General features: G+C 38.3%; 1 protein-coding gene across 3 annotated transcripts in view; it reads left to right on the top strand.

The window, feature by feature from the left end:
* The window catches only part of RABGAP1 (RAB GTPase activating protein 1), a 151198-nt gene that overhangs the window by 31485 nt on the left and 102140 nt on the right, over positions 1–17573 (top strand). For all 3 annotated transcript variants that reach the window (XM_060154385.1, XM_060154387.1, XM_060154386.1), the window contains 4 exons: positions 11360–11594; positions 12627–12831; positions 15697–15871; positions 16669–16826. In XM_060154385.1, coding sequence (XP_060010368.1) covers positions 11360–11594; positions 12627–12831; positions 15697–15871; positions 16669–16826 — 773 coding nt within the window. The remainder of the gene's footprint in view (positions 1–11359; positions 11595–12626; positions 12832–15696; positions 15872–16668; positions 16827–17573) is intronic.

Below are 17573 nucleotides of genomic sequence, written 5' to 3'. Positions count from 1 at the left end.
AGGATATAAACCCTCAGCTTAAAAAAACAGAATGAGTCCCAACCAGGATGACAGTGAAACTGTAGAACATCACAGCCAAAGAGTAGTTCTTAAAAGGCTGAATGAGAATCAAGATGAATAGGACATAGTTCATGTCCTCAAGATGCTTATAGCTTAGGGTAGATGACACTTGTTAAAAATGTTGTTGCAGTGATTTCTACTAGTCTTTGCTTTGTAACAAACTAACTCAGGTTTGAAAAACTATTATTTCTCATTTTATGGATTGACTGGGTAGTTTTGCTAGTCTTGCTTAGGGTCATACAACTTCATTTAGCTGGTGCGTTGGCTGGGGACTGGGCTTGACTGGGTCTCTCTTTCCATGTGGTTTTCAACTTAGGCTTCTTCACAGCATGGTGGTCTTAGGGCAGACGTGAAAGCTGTAAGACCTCTTTTAAGGCTAAAGCTTATAAGTTACATGGTGTCACTTCTACCAGATTCTGTTGTAGAAAAGCAAGCCACAATGCCAGCCCACATTCATGGGATTAGAGAAATAGACTATATCTCTTGATGGAGGAACTGTAGAGATTTTGTGGCCATATTTAATTTTCAACATGAGTATAATTAGATCGGTGCTGTGATAAAGGTTAACAAAAGGATGCTATAGAACAGAGCAGGTAGAAACTTATCTCAGCTTGGGGGAGGAGTCAGGGGGAAGGCTTCTCAGAGAGGATAATGCTTCAGTTAAACCCTTTAAAGGAAAGCTTTATGTGATAGTGTAGTTATTAAAAACACAGGTATTTTTCTTTATGAAATGTTTATGACAACTCACATCAAAATCTGAGAATTTTCCATAAGTTCAGAACATGTTGCATTTTCTCTGCTTCACTTCCCTGGTGTAGGAATCTTACACCCTTTAGCTCTTAGCCAAAGATACTCTTTAAATGTTGGTTGGGGTACATTGATGAGATAGTACTGCTGAGGCAGAAAGTTCAGTTAGAGGATTTTTTAAGCTTTTTAATCTTCATAGAGTTTTCTTCTTGAAAAATCCAGCTGACATTATTTTGGTTGAGAAAAGTTGCCAGGCTTTATTAAAGTAGTTAGCAGATACAGAAGTCACTCCTTCTCACTTAGTAATGCCTAGACTAATCTTCTGACTCAGTTTCTGAAATTGTATTGGAGTCAGTTGATCTTGTCCTCTAAAATGCAGATCTTTTTTTTTTTTTTTTTGCGGTACGCGGGCCTCTCACTGTTGTGGCCTCTCCCGTTGTGGAGCACAGACTCCGGACGCGCAGGCTCAGCGGCCATGGCTCACGGGCCCAGCCGCTCTGCAGCATGTGGGATCCTCCCGGACTGGGGCACGAAACCATGTCCCCTGCATCAGCAGGCGGACTCTCAACCACTGCGCCACCAGGGAAGCCCCAAAAATGCAGATCTTTTATTCAAGCAAAGTTAGTGAACCATGAACACAGAGTTTAATTAAGGGGATCAGACTGGTGGCGGGGGAGACACTTAAGTAAATATGTCATCATGACAAAATGCATCAATTGCTGGAATATAGATATGAGCAGAATTATATGAGAACATAATTGTTGCCTGAAGAAGAAAAGAAAGGTTTTCATAGAGTAGGTAACAATTCGGCAGAGCATTAAAGAGTCATTAAGAATTTCCCAAAGAAGAGAGTCTGTGACATGTGGAAAGATCAAGAGGCTTGAAAGAGCCTGGAGTTGGGACCACTGCATGCAGTAGAATTGAATGTGCTTGCTTTTCTTTTTCTCCCAAGATGTGAATAGCCTTTTTGTCATTTTTTTCTGTAATTATAAAAATAATATATGCTTAATTTAGAAAACTCAGACAATAAGAAAAGTAAGTAAAACCTAGCCATAATCCCATTATTTAGCAAAACATTCATAAGTATTTTGGGTCCTTCTTCAATTGACTTTTTTTTTTTTTTTTTTTGCGGTACGCGGGCCTCTCACTGTTGTGGCCTCTCCCGTTGCGGAGCACAGGCTCCGGACGCGCAGGCTCAGCGGCCATGGCTCACAGGCCCAGCCGCTCCGCGGCATGTGGGATCTTCCCGGACTGGGGCACGAACTCGTGTCCCCTGCATTGGCAGGCAGACTCTCAACCACTGCGCCACCAGGGAAACCCAACCAATTGACTTTTTTTGGCTGTGTTGGGTCTTCGTTGGTGCGCACGGGCTTTCTTGAGTTGCGGCGAGCAGGGGCTACTGTTCGTTGTGGTGCGCAGGCTTCTCATTGCGGTGGCTTCTCTTGTTGCGGAGCACGAGCTCTAGGCGCGCAGGCTTCAGTAGTTGCAGCACGTGGATTCAGTAGTTGCAGCATGCAGGCTTCAGTAGTTTGCGGCACATGGGCTCAGTAGTTGCGTCGTGCGGGCTCTAGGGCGTACAGGCTCAGTAGTTGTGGTGCATGGGCTTAGTTGCTCCGTGGCATGTGGGATCTTCCTGGACCAGGGATCAAACCCATGTCCTCTGCATTGGCAGGCAGATTCTTAACCACTGAGCCACCAGGGAAGTCCCAGTTGACTTTTTTTTTTTTTTTTTTTTGTGGCACGCGGGCCTCTCACTGCTGTGGCCTGCCCCGTCGCGGAGCACAGGCTCCGGACGCGCAGGCTCAGCGGCCATGGCTGACGGGCCCAGCTGCTCCGTGGCACGTGGGATCTTCCCAGACCGGGGCACGAACCCGTGTCCCCTGCATCGGCAGGCGGACTCTCAACCACTGTGCCACCAGGGAAGCCCCCAGTTGACTTTTAAAGATGAATTCACAAGGTTCTGTTCCTTTCCCTTTTTAAATTAATGTTAATAATTCCTAACGGTAATTTTAGTTTGTTTTTCTGGTCCTTCTTTTATATAGTAAGATAAAGATATGGATTTTCAGAACAACTGTGGTTTATAAATGAGGCACAAAGTGATTTATCAAAGATCACAGAAAGAATCTGTGAGTGCCTTTGAGATTAGTTACTATGCTTTCCAGTATCCAAATTGGGCTTCTGATTTTTTTGTGCCTTGCTTTTTTGTTTTTAATTTTTATTTATTTTAGTTTTAGCTATATTGGGTCTTCGTTGCTGCGCACAGGCTTTTCTCTGGTTGCGGTGAGTGGGGGCTACTCTTTTTTTTTTTTTTTTTTGCAGTACGCGGGCCTCTCACTGTTGCGGCCTCTCCCGTTGCAGAGCACGGGCTCTGGACGCGCAGGCTCAGCGGCCATGGCTCGTGGGCCCAGCCGCTCCGCGGCATGTGGGATCTTCCCAGATCAGGGCACGAACCCGTGTCCCCTGCATCGGCAGGCGGACTCTCAACCACTGCGCCACCAGGGAAGCCCTGGGGGCTACTCTTTGTTGCGGTGCGCAGGCTTCTCATTGCAGTGGCTTCTCTTGTTGTGAAGCACGGGCTCTAGGCGTGCGGGTTTCAGTAGTTTGGCACATGGGCTCAGTAGTCGTAGCTCGCGGACTCTAGAGTGCAGGCTCATTAGTTGTGGCACACGGGCTTAGTTGCCCCACGGCATGTGGGATCTTCCAGACCAGGGCTCAAACCCGTGTCCCTTGCATTGGCAGGCGGATTCTTAACCACTGCGCCACCAGGGAAGCCCTGTGCCTTGCTTTCTGATAAGACGAGATTTATATACTTGTTTTGAAATGGTTCAGCTCTTACTCTGAAACTGAGTAAAATTACTTAGTTTGAACCATTTTCATTTGTATTTTCACTTCAGTATGACACAAGTAGTGGGAACTGTAGATCATCAGGAATTTATCTTTAATTTTCTGATTGTGGATTTTTCTAGCACACACTTTCATTTCCTAAGCATGCTTTCTTGAAGACATAAAATCTCTACTGTAAAAGCATCTCAAACTGCCTAAAGTAGCTTTTTATAACTGGTAAATCAAGTAGAGCCTAGTTGGTATTGTTGCAGTGAAGGGAAACAGGAGCTATAAAGTTAGAAGCAGAAAATTAAGACCAGGAAATGACTGGCTATTGCCTTTGGAACATTTTGTCCTTTGATTCCATAAATGCAGTTTTGCTCTCAAGGAAATGGGCTTGTAGCCAATTCTACCATTCAAATTGTTACCTTTATTTGATATTATTTAGAAAGGACAGATGTTATTCCAGTAATGCTTCTTTTGCACATAAATAGTGGGTGTGTTCTTAGTTTTCTTTGGACCAAGGAAAGTGGAAGAACTACTTTTCTAAAAGTTATTATTTGTTGTTTTTTTTTGGTTTTTTTTTTTTTTTTTTTTTTTTTTTGCGGTATGCAGGCCTCTCACTGTTGTGGTCTCTCCCGTTGCGGAGCACAGGCTCCGGATGCGCAGGCTCAGCAGCCATGGCTCACGCTCCGCGGCATGTGGGATCTTCCCGGACCGGGGCACGAACCCGTGTCATCTGCATCGGCAGGCAGACTCTCAACCGCTGCGCGGTTAAGCCCATTATTTGGGCTTAATAAAGGGAAGCCCATTATTTGTTTTTTTCGCTTCACCTCCCGTAGGTGGACCAGAGTTTATTTAGAAATAGTTGAAAGTTGGGTAGGGAGATATTAGGTGGATGCTTACTAGTTGGCAGGTAATGTGATGTGAGAAGTGAGACAATCCCTATAAAAATCATGATTCAGTGCCTGCCTATAATGTAAATAATAAGTGTCCAATGATCATATTACTGAATCATTGAACCATGACAGTCTTGTGAGATAGGTATTAACATTCTCATTTTATTTATTTATTTGGCTGCACTGGGTCTTCGTTGCTGAGTGCGGGCTTTCTCTAGTTGCAGCGAGCAGGGGCTACTCTTCATTGCAGTGCGCGGACTTCTCGTTGAGGTCGCTTCTCTTGTTGCGGAGCACGGGCTCTGGGCACGTGAGCTTCAGTGAGCGCAGCACGTGGGCTCAGTAGTTGTGGCATGTGGGCTTCAGTAGTTGTGGCGAACGGGCTTAACTGCTCCACGGCATGTGGGATCTTCCCAGACCGGGGATCGAACCTGTGTCCCCTGCATTGTCAGGTGGATTTTTTAATCACTGTGTCACCGGGGAAGTCCAACATTCTCATTTTAGAGATGAGACAGTTGTGGCTTCTAGAGGTTAATTTGTCCATAGCCAATAGAGTTAGTGTTAGAGGCATGTCCCCAACTCAGATCTGTCTTATTGTGGAGCCCAAGTAGGACTACTAAGTACAGTTGTGTAAGCTACACGTGCAATCCCAGGGGGTTGCTGTTCACATAGCCTGTGATGTGAATGGTGCCCCCTGGAGTTGTGCCACAAGCCAACTCTTGTTCCAGTTGTGTTTTTTGTTTTTGATTTGTTTACCACTACTCTACTTTGTAAGTAGAATTATGAATAAATCATTCACTGAATAGTCTCTGTCCTTGCAAACATTCATGTCTATGTTTGGCTATTTAATGCTTTTTTTCTTCTCAATTCAGGAGTATTTTAAAGAACTCTCCCTTCCTCTTCTTAAAGATTACATGGAGATGAACACAAATCTAAATATGATTCTTAGTTGTATTATCTGTACATATCGGCTTTGCTTTTTTATTTTTATATTTGGGCTAAATTAAGTTAGAAGTCTTTTTTGGGTTTCAAAATAAAGATAATTGTTTGCGTTTTGTAGCATGCTATTTGGTCCTGCCCAGTATTCTTATGGTAAATGTTAAACTTTAATGACACTTATAAAATGTTCAGGTTTAATGATACTTTAATGACACTCATAATAGGAAGTGGTATTTGTTTTTGTTTTATTTTTAAGTCGTTAACAAAGCTAAAATCTTTCAGATTTCCTTTTCTAGCACTAAACCAAAATCTGTAGAACACCCAATATCCAAATTGGGTAAAAGAATACTTTGGCTTTTATTCTTGGCATTTATAAAATTCAGTTCATTAAACATGTATTGTAGATATACTCTGTACCCTCAGCTACCCGAAGCTTTGGGAACATAAAGATAATTGAAGAAACAGTCTCTGCTATCTAATAATGCCCAGTCTGGTTGAAGAGGCCCACTAAGCAAATATTCTCTAAAACAAGTAGCAATGCTGGAATAAACAAGTATACTAATATTTTGATAGCACTCTCTAAGGAGAGAGTGATTAAACCGCATATATCAGGCTTAAGATCTCTCAGAGGAGGTAACAGAATTTAAGCTTGGTCTTTAAGAGTAGAAAGGCAAAGGAGAGGAAGGCTTTCCAGGAAAGGGAACGGTCTGTGCAAAGTCTAGATATTTAAAGGTTTATGGTGTGTCTTGGGGAGTTTGAGTAGTTTGATGTGACAGATAAGAGATGGAAAAGTAAATTGGGAAGAGTTGTGAGAAACTCATAGAACATAGTAATGAATATGGGCATTATCTTATGGACATTGAGGAAACATGGGAGGGTATAAAAATAAGGCAGTGCTTGATCAGAACTAAGATTTGCACTTGTAATTTGAATGGCCATATGCATGATAAATCAGAGGGGAGTGAGAAGGAAGGCAGGGAAACTACTACCTTTCAGGTAGGTAGGCTTATATAAAATGAAAGAGATTCCCATGGTGTTAGCTATGCAGAGAGACAGAAGGAAAATAATGGGCAGTTGAGCAAGGAGCAGTAGGGTTTGTGAGTAGTGTGGAAATGAGAGGAGTGAAGGATGACTGTAATCCTTCATTTGGTAACTGAGTGGAAAGTAGTGCAATTCATTAATTTTTTTTTTTAAAGATACAGGAAGAGAATTAGAGTTAAGTTTTGATGTAAGTTTGGAGTATCTAGCTGAAGGTGTCTGTCCATTAGACAGGGAGGGGTTGTAGATGTATATTAGGGATTGTTTATGTATCATTGGTATTGGATGAAATGGCACAGGAAAATCTGTAAAATGAAGTTATTGCCGAAAACAGAATCCTGGACGAACACCTTTTGAGGGGCATGTAGAGAAAAGGAACAGTTGTGTTCTCAAATTGCATCTTTCATAGAAACCACATTTTTTTTCTATTTAAAAAAAATAGCCTTTTTTAAAAGAGTAGTTTTAGATTCACAGCAAAATTGACAGGAGGGTACAGAGATTTCCCATATAACCTTTGCCCCAACACATGCATAGCCTCTCCCGCTATGAATATCCCCTTCCAAGTTTAAGTCTATTGAGGTAAAATTTACACACAGTAAAATACAGCCCTTTTAGGTATGCAGTTCTATGAACTTTAATGAATGTAAACTCTTACGTAATCACCACGACCACCACAGTCAAGATACAGAATATTTTCATTACTCCAGAAAGTCCCTTTATAGTTCTTTTTAGTCATTCATCTTTCCCCTTCCCAGCCTCTGACAATCAGTGATCTGATTTCTGTCTCTATAGTTTTGCCTTTTCTGGAATGCCATGTAAATTGACTCATACAGTATATAGCCTTTTGTGTCCACTTCTTTTACTTAGAATAATGCTTTTGAGATTTATCCATGTTATTTTAGTATCAGTGGCAGTTTGTTTATCCATTCACCAGCTGATAAACATTTACTTTGTATTCAGTTTTTGGCAATTATGAATAATGCTGCTGTAAACATTCACAGACAGGTCTTTGTATAGACATGTATTTTTATTTTTCTTGGGTAAACACCTAGGAGTGAGTCATAGATAAGTGTATGTTTAACTTTATAAAATTTACATAAAGTGACTGTACCATTTTGTATTCCCACCAGCAGTGTATGAGAGTTTTTCAGTTGCTCCACATTCTTGCCAGCGCTTGGTATTTTCAGGATTGTTTTGTTTTTAATTTTAGCCATTCTTATAGGTGTATAGCGGCATCCTATAGTGGTGTCAGTTTCCCTAATGGTTAATGATACTGAGTTTCTTTCAAATGCTTATTTGCATTGTCTTCTTGTGTGAAATGCCCTTTATTTAAATTGGGTTGCTTGTTTTATTATTGAGTTATAAGAATTCTGTGGATATTTTGGATATAATTCCTTCATCAGACATATGATTTGTAAATATTTTCTTGAAGTCTGCGGCTTGTCTTTTCATTCTGTGAACAGTGTCTTCCAAGCAGCAGTTTCTAATTTAATAAAGTGCGTTTCATTTTTTTCTTTTATGCATACTTTTTGTGTCCTAAGAAATCTTTGTGTCCCAGAATTACAAAGATTTTTTTCCTGTGTTTTCTTCTGTAAATATTATAGTTTTAGGATTTACATTTAGATCTGCAGTCCATTTTGCATTAATTTTGTATGTGACGTAAAGAGATTGATGTTTTTGCATATGTATGATGTCAAGTTAATTGTTCCACCACCATTTGTTTTATTTTATTACCTTTCTCTGTTGAATTATCTGGCCAACTTTGTTGAAACCAATTGGCCATGTATGTGTGGGTCTATTTCTGGATTCTATTTTGTTTCCTTGTTCTGTATTATCTGTCCTTTCACTAATACCGTGTCTTGATTACTTTACCTGCAATTACATTTATTTTAGAGATCATCGTGGTATCTGTTAGGAATGCTGTTGGCAGCAAGGAACAGAAAGCCCTGCTAATAATGAGTTTATTTTTGTTATGACAAGAAGTCAGACAAGCAGTTGCTGATTTAAGCTGTTCATTTATACGAGGGGTTAACAAACTATAGCCTGCTGGCCTAATCTGGCCTGCCACTTGTTTTGTAAATCACCTGTGGAAGTTCTTGAAAATGCATATGCCAAGGCTTTATCTCTGAGACTGATTTAGTTGCTAGGGTAGGAGGTGAGGGGATAGAGGGAGGATCAGGTATTTTAATTTTAACATGCTCCCTGGTGATATTGGTAATTGTGTTGTTTAGTCATGGTTAAGAACCATTAATCTAATGTTGGTTCTTAGAGTGTGGTCTCCAGACTAGCAGCATCACCATCTCCTGGAAACTTTTTAAAAATTCAAATTATCAGGCCCATCCCAGCCTTACTGAATGGGAATTCTTGTTAGGGCCCAACAGATTGTGTTTCAACAAGTTCACCAGGTGATTCTTAGGCATGCCAAAGCTTGAGAACCTTGAAAAGCATTGCTGAGTGTTTCCCAGATAAGCCTAGGGAAGATTAATTGACTGTCTTTTAAAAAACAAAAAACTTAATTGAGATAAGTATTAAATTATGTGACAGATAGTTAAGTTTGAAATTGGATTGAAGGTGCACAAATGATCTAACATGGTAAGTGCTGAGTACTGTATTGGACCTAATTATTCAAAGCATAAGTTAGGTTGCTATTTTTAAGCAGCTTTTAAAAATCATTTTTGTGTGTGTGCATTACTTTTTCCTACCCTTTAAGGAAGACTTAAGGAAGTAGAAGGCAGTTCTTACGTTTACAGACTTTATAAACAAGGGAAGAATGCAGATAAACATGTATAAACACAAAAGGCAAACATATAAACATGTTTCTTTTAGGGTTTGTAAATATATTACAGTGGAGGTAGCCTATCCAAAAGAAAACTTGAGTTTATTTAGCCTATATACCAAAGAAAAAACAGTACCTCATAGCATGTAAAATGTCTTCAGTTTAGTTTGCTCTTTAATGGTAAACTTCCCAGTTATAATTACTAATTGCTTAAACATGGAGTCTAATATCTTTTCTTCATCTGTTTTTAGGGAGCTGTAAATATCCTACTTATGTTATTTCTCCTTCCACTTGGACAATGGTTTAGATTCAGTTAGGCTATCTTTTATTTCCTGCAGGTGATTCCTGCAGTATTTCTTATCCAGTTCTGAAAAAATAAGAGGTTAATTAGAACTAAGCTCTAGTTTGTTTTCTAGGTGCTTTCAAAAACTTTTGAAAGGAGAACTTCTGAAAAAAGAAATTTGATTACACTTGTGATGTATAGGATCAGTCATAACAAAGAGTTAAACTTATTTGACTGAATTGTAGTTCCAATAGCAGTAACTCTGAATATAAAAGGAAGTTCACAAAAACAGATGCTGTCATTGAAACCAGAGACTGAACACCTCTCCGGCCCTTATTTCCAAGGCAAGAATAGCTGACATGTTAGAATTTCCTTGGGAAAATGAAGCAAAAAAGACTTAAGACTGTTTCTCAATCATAGTTTACAGCCAAAGGGACTTGAATTTTATAGAGTTACAAAAGATGTTTGAACTGGGTTCCTTAGTAGTCCAGAGTACCTCTGTTATTGGAATTTTGCTTCTTAACTGTGTCTTAATTTTACTGGGAAGACCTCGTTGTCTTTAACAATCTCATAGCCCCACCCATTTTAACTTTTTGTCAGGTTTTAGTCTTCAGAAACCCTCCTAAATTAGCACACTTTTTTTTCATCATGATTTCCTTTTCGTAAATTAATTCTCTTGTTAATTTTTCTAGTATTTCTTGAATAAGCATTTGGTGACAATACTGGGTTTTGTCACTTGTGGTTTTCCTTAGCGTTGGGCACCTGATTCTCCACCTGATTCTGCACTTGTTTACTTCCTTGTTGAGCAACTAATAATAAACCATCATGACTCTAGAAAAATACTTGACGTTGAAAAGGGTTCTGTTCCTCAGGGTCATTTTATATGTACATCTCCCCAGCTTTATTCAAATGTCTCAGAACTTTAAGAACTATTTATGTCAGCGAAGTCTCCCTCAGAAATACAGGAGACTTAACTTATAGCAAGGGTGGTAAAAATGCATGTGATGATTTACTACCTAATAAGTATGTTTCTACTGATAATTTTCGGGAGCAAACACATTTTCCCTTAAGCATAAGAGAAGCTTCTCCTCTTTTTTAAAATTAATTAACTTTTGGCTGTGTTGGGTCTTTGTTGCTGCGCGTGGGCTTTCTCTAGTTGTGGCGAGCAGCGGGGCTACTTTTCGTTTTGGTGTGCGAGCTTCTCATTGTGGTGGCTTCTCTTGTTGCGGAGCATGGGCTCTAGGCGCGCAGGCTTCAGTAGTTGTGGCATGCAGGCTCAGTAGTTGTGGCTTGTGGGCTCTAGAGCACAGGCTCAGTAGTGTGGCGCATGGGCTTAGTTGCTCCGCGGCATGTGGGATCTTCCTGGACCAGGGCTCAAACCCGTGTCCCCTGCATTGACAGGTGGATTCTTAACCACTGCGCCACCAGGCAAGTCCGAGAAGCTTCTCCTCTTAACAAGCTTTATTTCTCATCATACAAGTAAAATTACAGATATTTTAGTTGTTAATTAGTTTAGGACACTGTAGAAAACTTTTAATAAAATTGACAGACTATCACATATATTTCTGGGTATTGGTCTCAAATTCACTATACACTTTTTCATGAAAAGCTGTATGAATTAAGAGAGCAGCTGCAGCTCTTATTTATTATAGATCTTGATTTATTCTGTTTTTTAAAGACATTCAGAAGATATCTGTATATCAAAAGAATTGCTGATGATTTTCTCTAGATGTGGACCCATTTAAATCAGTACTGGCCTCTCTCATTTTGTTGATTGCATATATTTGTGACCCTTAGATTATAGGGAATGGAAGTGAACAGCAGCTGCAAAAAGAGCTAGCAGATGTGCTGATGGATCCTCCAATGGACGACCAGCCAGGGGACAAGGAGCTTGTGGAAAGATCACAATTGGATGGCGAAGGAGATGGGCCTCTTTCTAATCAACTCTCAGCTTCATCCACCATTAACCCTGTGTCATTGGTAGGGCTCCAGAAACCAGAGATGAGCCTGCCAGTGAAACCTGGACAAGGAGGTTAGGATTGCTGCATTGCTTGCATAACTGAAGGTTATTGTTTTTAATATTTGAGTGTCCATTCTGTACTAGGTTTGATTCAAAGCGAGCAAAAACCATTATCTATGTTCTCTAGAATCTTCAGATTCTAGATTTAGGGGGATGTGAGAAGAGTAAATGTATGTACTATTCTGATTTCCCTTTAAATGTATGTCAGTTTAAAAAAAATTTTTATTGGGATAGAGTTGATTTACAATGTTGTTTTAGTTTCAGGTGTGCAGCAAAGTGAATCAATTATACATATACATATGTCCACTCTAAATGTATGTCATTTATACCACAGAAAGAGAAACAGTAGCTATAAGACATTGAGGGAGTCTTAGAGTATTTAAGGATCTTTTTCCAGGAAACAAGGAATTTGATTATAGTGTTGGAGAAATAGAGGAATAATGCTTGGTGAAGAGATGTTTGCCCCAGGCCTTTAATAGCTTGGCGGGAATAGTTGTCAAGTTGAAAAAAGGGAGCTGAAAGACGTAGCAAGGAAGGAGAGAAAAGGCAATTATAAAGGCTTTGGGGAAAGTAGGGTGTTAAAACTGTAGATGTTTATTGGGAAAGGGAAAGCAAGGGGACTGAGAGAACATGATAGAGTAGCTACAATGATGAATGAGAAAAATAATTAAAACAGAGCAGATCAGAAAGAAGACAGAGATAGGATTTTTCAGGGTGGTAAAATACTAAATGTATTTTTGATCTAAATGTAAATTATAAAGTCAAAACAAATTAGAGGAGTCAGAAAGGTAAATCAGATCTGAGTCTCAGGGCACCGTTTAGATTTGGGATTGAGACTACAGCCATACCTAAAATTTTTAGTGTTGGTGACAGAGTTCTGGTGTGAGATTTCTGGCTTTAATGGGCATTTCTTCTGGGGCAATGGCATATTCTCTCATTAGTATTTAATTTTAGAACCTAAATGTAACTTGTAGATTTTTACTTGATATTCATGTCAACAAAATATCAAAGTGAAAATAATCACCTCCTTATTGTTTCTTTCAGATTCCGAAGGGTCTAGTCCTTTCACACCAGTGGCTGATGAGGACAGTGTAGTTTTCAGCAAACTAACTTATTTAGGCTGTGCTTCAGTAAATGCTCCCAGGAGTGAAGTGGAAGCCTTAAGGATGATGTCCATCTTAAGGGGCCAGTGTCAGATTTCACTAGATGTAACCCTGTCAGTGCCGAACGTATCTGAAGGAACTGTGAGGTGAGACCAGCTTCTTGAACTGTTTGTGTTCAATAACATTTGATCAGATTTCTGACCTATAGTTTTAGAAAGAAGCAGTAGTGAACAAAATCTAATTATTTTATTCATGTTTAATTCATCTGGCACTTAGTTATCACATCTTCCAAGGATTGTGACCTTTATGAAAAATAGTCACTTGTTTGAACAGTTTTTTATACTCTTCCCCACCCCAGTTCTGTGTAGCACATTAGAAATTTAAATGTTTTGGGGATTATTGAAACATGTTGACCTAAGAGTCTGCCTAACAATTTATATTTCTCATGTGCCCCCAATACAAATACTAGCTTGACACATTAGTTCAGTATGAGATTTCATGCTGACTTTGGAAGTTACAGAAACCTGTTGGTAAATATTAACTATTCCAGTACAGATCCTAAATTTTTAAGATGAGGAAACTGAGGCCCAGAAAGGTCTCTCAAAATGGCTATTGTTTATACTAACTGAAACAGATAACAGTGATTAAAGGTAGCCAGTCAGATATCTGTATTAGCGAGCTAAATACAAAACTCTAATAATGAGTTGAACAGAACTGAAATAAAATAACTTTTTCTTTATTATAAAAAATGCATACTTATTTCAGAAAAATCAGAGGACACAGACAAGCAAAAATTTAGGAAAATACTCTTTTTTAATTTAATTTTTTTTATTGAAGTATAGTTGATTTACAATGTGCCAATCTCTGCTGTACAGCAAAGTGACTCAGTTATACACATATAGACATTCTTTTTTCTTTAATATTTTTTTCCAGTATGGTTTATCACAGGATATTGAATATAGTTGCCTGTGCTACACAGTAGGACCTTGTTGTTTATTTATCCTATTATATAATAGTTTATACCTGCTAATCCCACACTCCCAGTCCTTCCCTCCCTCATCCCACTCCCCCTTGGCAACCACAAGTCTGCTCTCTATGTCTGTGAGTCTGTTCCTGTTTTGTAGATAGGTTCATTTGTGCCATATTTTAGATTAGGAAAATATTCTTAATTCTACTCTCCCGTTGGTAAATAACAGTTAACATCTTGGTTTATTAAGACCCTTTTTGTGTAGTTGTATGTGTATATGTTTGTGTATGTGTGTATATACCTACATATATGGGCAAGTATAATTATACAACTTAGAATCAACATTTTTAACAACAGTGGAATAATATAATACATACATACCATCTTGTAACATGCTTTCCTCACTTAGTTTTTTATATTGTGAATCTCTTTCCATATCAGTAAATATGCTGAAAAATTTTAACTTATGATGGCACATGATGGGCTATTCAGAAATAACCAATCTCTAATGTTACATATTTTAGTTGTTTTAATGAGAAAAGTACTACTAATAATAGCGAATATTAAGCTTTTATTATATGAGCATGTAAGTGCTTTACCTGTAATTTTCTTATAAATTATTTTTTAGCTAAATTTTTATGTATTTTTGTATTTCCTTAGGATCAATTCCTAGAAGGTAGACTTACTGGGTCAAAGATTTGCCCATTTTTATGGGTTTTGATACATTGCCAAATAGCCATCTAGAAATATTGATCTAGTTCATACACTTTTATCAGCAGTGCATGAGAGTATCTGTTTCTCCACGCTCAATCATTTTGGATTTTTATGGTAGTAGAGTTGTAGCTGTATATGGTTAGCAGTAGTAGTAAGTTAATTAATTAATATTCCAGTTATCTGCATATATAATTCTTCTCTTGAGTATTTAAAGAACTATTTCACAAAGACTCACAAATAATAATTTTAATTGTATTTATTAATGTGAAACTTAATAAAATTTTTTTAGCACTCATTTTTTTTCTTGTAATAAAGTTTATTTCTTTTTCTTTGGCTGCACTGCAGCTTGTGGGATCTTAGTTCCCTGACCAGGCCACCTCAGTGAAAGCGCTAAGTCCTAACCACTGGACCATCAGGGAGCTCCTTAGCACTCATTTTTATATGAGCATTCATTTTTATGTGCTTCTTAGTCAATAGTCATTCCCCCCAACTGAAATTATACTTTGTTCTAATATATTTTAATTCTATAAAGACATGAGAAAACTAGTTTCTCTCGCCCCATGTTTTCAGAGTCTTTATCAAAGTGCCTTTGAACTTGGATTAGGTCCCCTTCTTAGGTATTTCCATTATCGCCTGGGCTTTCCCATCAGTGGCCCTGCCCATTCAATGTTGAAATTGCATAATTTCTTTTTCAGTTTCTTTCATAGCTGTGTCATCAGTGCCCAGAATGGAGCCTGAAATGTTGTAGGTATCACATAAATATTTGTTGAATGAATACATTTTTGAATGAATGATATCCCTTTGATTTTCAGTGAATGGCATCCTTTTGATTTTATTAATGATTTTCTTTTTTTAGGTGTTAACATTTTTTACAGTCTCTCTCCCTTGTTTGCCATGAAGCAAAAGAACATGTTTCACTCTGAGAAAGCACATCACCTTTTTATTTTTTAAAATAATAAAGCAGATTAGGTCATTCTTTTAGGAGATAATGAGAAGCACAGCTTTAATGATCTATTTTGGTATTCCAATTTAGCCATTATCTTTATTTAGTTACAGACTGTATAAGAAACATTGATACTGTTTATGCTTTCCTGATTGCCTCCGTAAAACATGGGGTTATGTAGTTTTTAGTATCATGGAATTGTGTAATCAGTAACTTTAAGAATTCACATACGACTTACTTATCAAGACTTAAGATTAATATGATTAGCATACCAAAAATGGATTATATGATCTTTTTGCTAGAAAGATGAGTCTTGAATCATAATATGGATGTAGTGAAAATAGTCTACAGTCCCTCTAATCTCTTTATATCTTTTTTTCTGAACAGACTCTTAGATCCTCAGACAAACACTGAAATAGCAAACTACCCTATCTACAAAATCCTCTTCTGTGTTAGAGGGCATGATGGAACTCCTGAGAGTGACTGTTTTGCTTTCACTGAAAGTCATTACAATGCAGAGCTCTTCAGAATACATGTCTTCCGGTGTGAAATACAAGAAGCTGTAAGTACTTAAGAGGGAACTGTCTGCAAATGAAACTTCATCTGTACCCTCAGTACGTTGAAATGATTATAGTATTTATTATGGTCATTTATAAGCCAAATGAAATTCTCTGCTACTGTTTATTTCAGCTGGATGGGCTGAAATGTAAATAAACTAAAAGTTTGGTTAACCTGAACCTCGTTGTTAAGAGTGTTGGAGGAAACCAATTGACAGCTGCTTAATTGGGTTAAATAGGCATCTTGGTTCTAGCAATGACGTATTTGCAAATCGTTCTTTTAGAGCTAAACTTGTAGAATTATTTTTATTATAATAGATACATTCAAGTAATTCCTAACAATTTTGGAAATCATCTTTCAGTTCACAACCACTTCTTTCTTTTTTATTTTATTTTTATTTTTTGCGGTACGTGGGCCTCTCACGGTTGTGGCCTCTCCCGTTGCGGAGCACAGGCTCCGGATGCGCAGGCTCAGCGTCCATGGCTCATGGGCCCAGCTGCTCCGCGGCATGTGGGATCTTCCCAGACCGGGGCACGAACCCGTGTCCCCTGCATCGGCAGGCGGACTCTCAACCACTGCGCCACCAGGGAAGCCCCACAACCACTTCTTTTTTAAAGCCTCTTCTCTGACCATTTTTAGTGTTGCTTGCTTTATAGGTCTAATAAATTAGATAATTTGTCAAAAGAAATCAATGGAGGAAAGATGAATTACTCCCCTCAAACAACATAGGTCACCTTCAGCCTTAACAAAAGTATTTTATTCTTGTGATAACAGCCCATTTCCTAACATGTCTGGTTGTAGGTGAGCCGGATACTTTACAGTTTTGCCACTGCCTTCCGCCGTTCTGCCAAGCAGACCCCCCTCTCAGCAACTACTGCACCTCAGACTCCTGACAGTGACATCTTTACCTTCTCTGTGTCTTTAGAAATAAAAGAAGATGATGGTAAAGGTTACTTTAGGTAGGACATCTTATTTTATTCTTTTTATTTGAGTTTGTATTAACATGCTGCACTATCTGTGGATTTAGGGAAATTCTAGGTCAGATTACATAACTTTTACATTATAAAATGATTGCTTTTATGGATAGAGTTTAAAGGAAAATAAATAGGCAAATTTGTAGAGGCAAGATTTAAAGAATTTTAAACAATAAAAAAAATTCTTTCACATAGGAAAATGTATCATGCTACCATGTTCTTTTAGATGGACTCAGAGTAACTGGCTGACTGCTGATATGAAGTATGACAGAAGCTACGTCAGCTGGATCTGTAGCTAGATTTGTTTTGCTGGATTTTTTTTGTGTTTTGGTTGGTTAGTTGGTTTATTTGTTTTAATAATGTAAAGGTCTTAAGGCTGTTGAAATCAAGTTTTACCATTAAAGTTTATCTGAACACATTGGAAGGGGAGAATTGAGGTCTGTATCTGAAATCTAACCTTACATAGAAATAACTGGTTTTGGTTTTTAAGTAAAATTATGCTTGTTTGAGTAGTGAAAATAACCCTGGAATAGAAATTAAAACTTAAATTTAGTTTACTTATTGCTACCATTAACAGTGTGACCTTTTCCAAGTTTCTTTACATCTCCTGACATTAGTTTCCTTATTTATAAAATGAAGTGGCTAGACTCTAAAATCTTTTACAACTTTAAAATATTATGGTTGCAAGATGATTGACTTTTTTTTTTCTCCATAGCCCATATCACAAAATGG

Source organism: Lagenorhynchus albirostris, chromosome 7, assembly GCF_949774975.1.
Source record: "Lagenorhynchus albirostris chromosome 7, mLagAlb1.1, whole genome shotgun sequence".
In the NCBI taxonomy this organism is placed as follows: domain Eukaryota; kingdom Metazoa; phylum Chordata; class Mammalia; order Artiodactyla; family Delphinidae; genus Lagenorhynchus; species Lagenorhynchus albirostris.
This window is presented reverse-complemented; position numbering and strand designations above follow the sequence as displayed.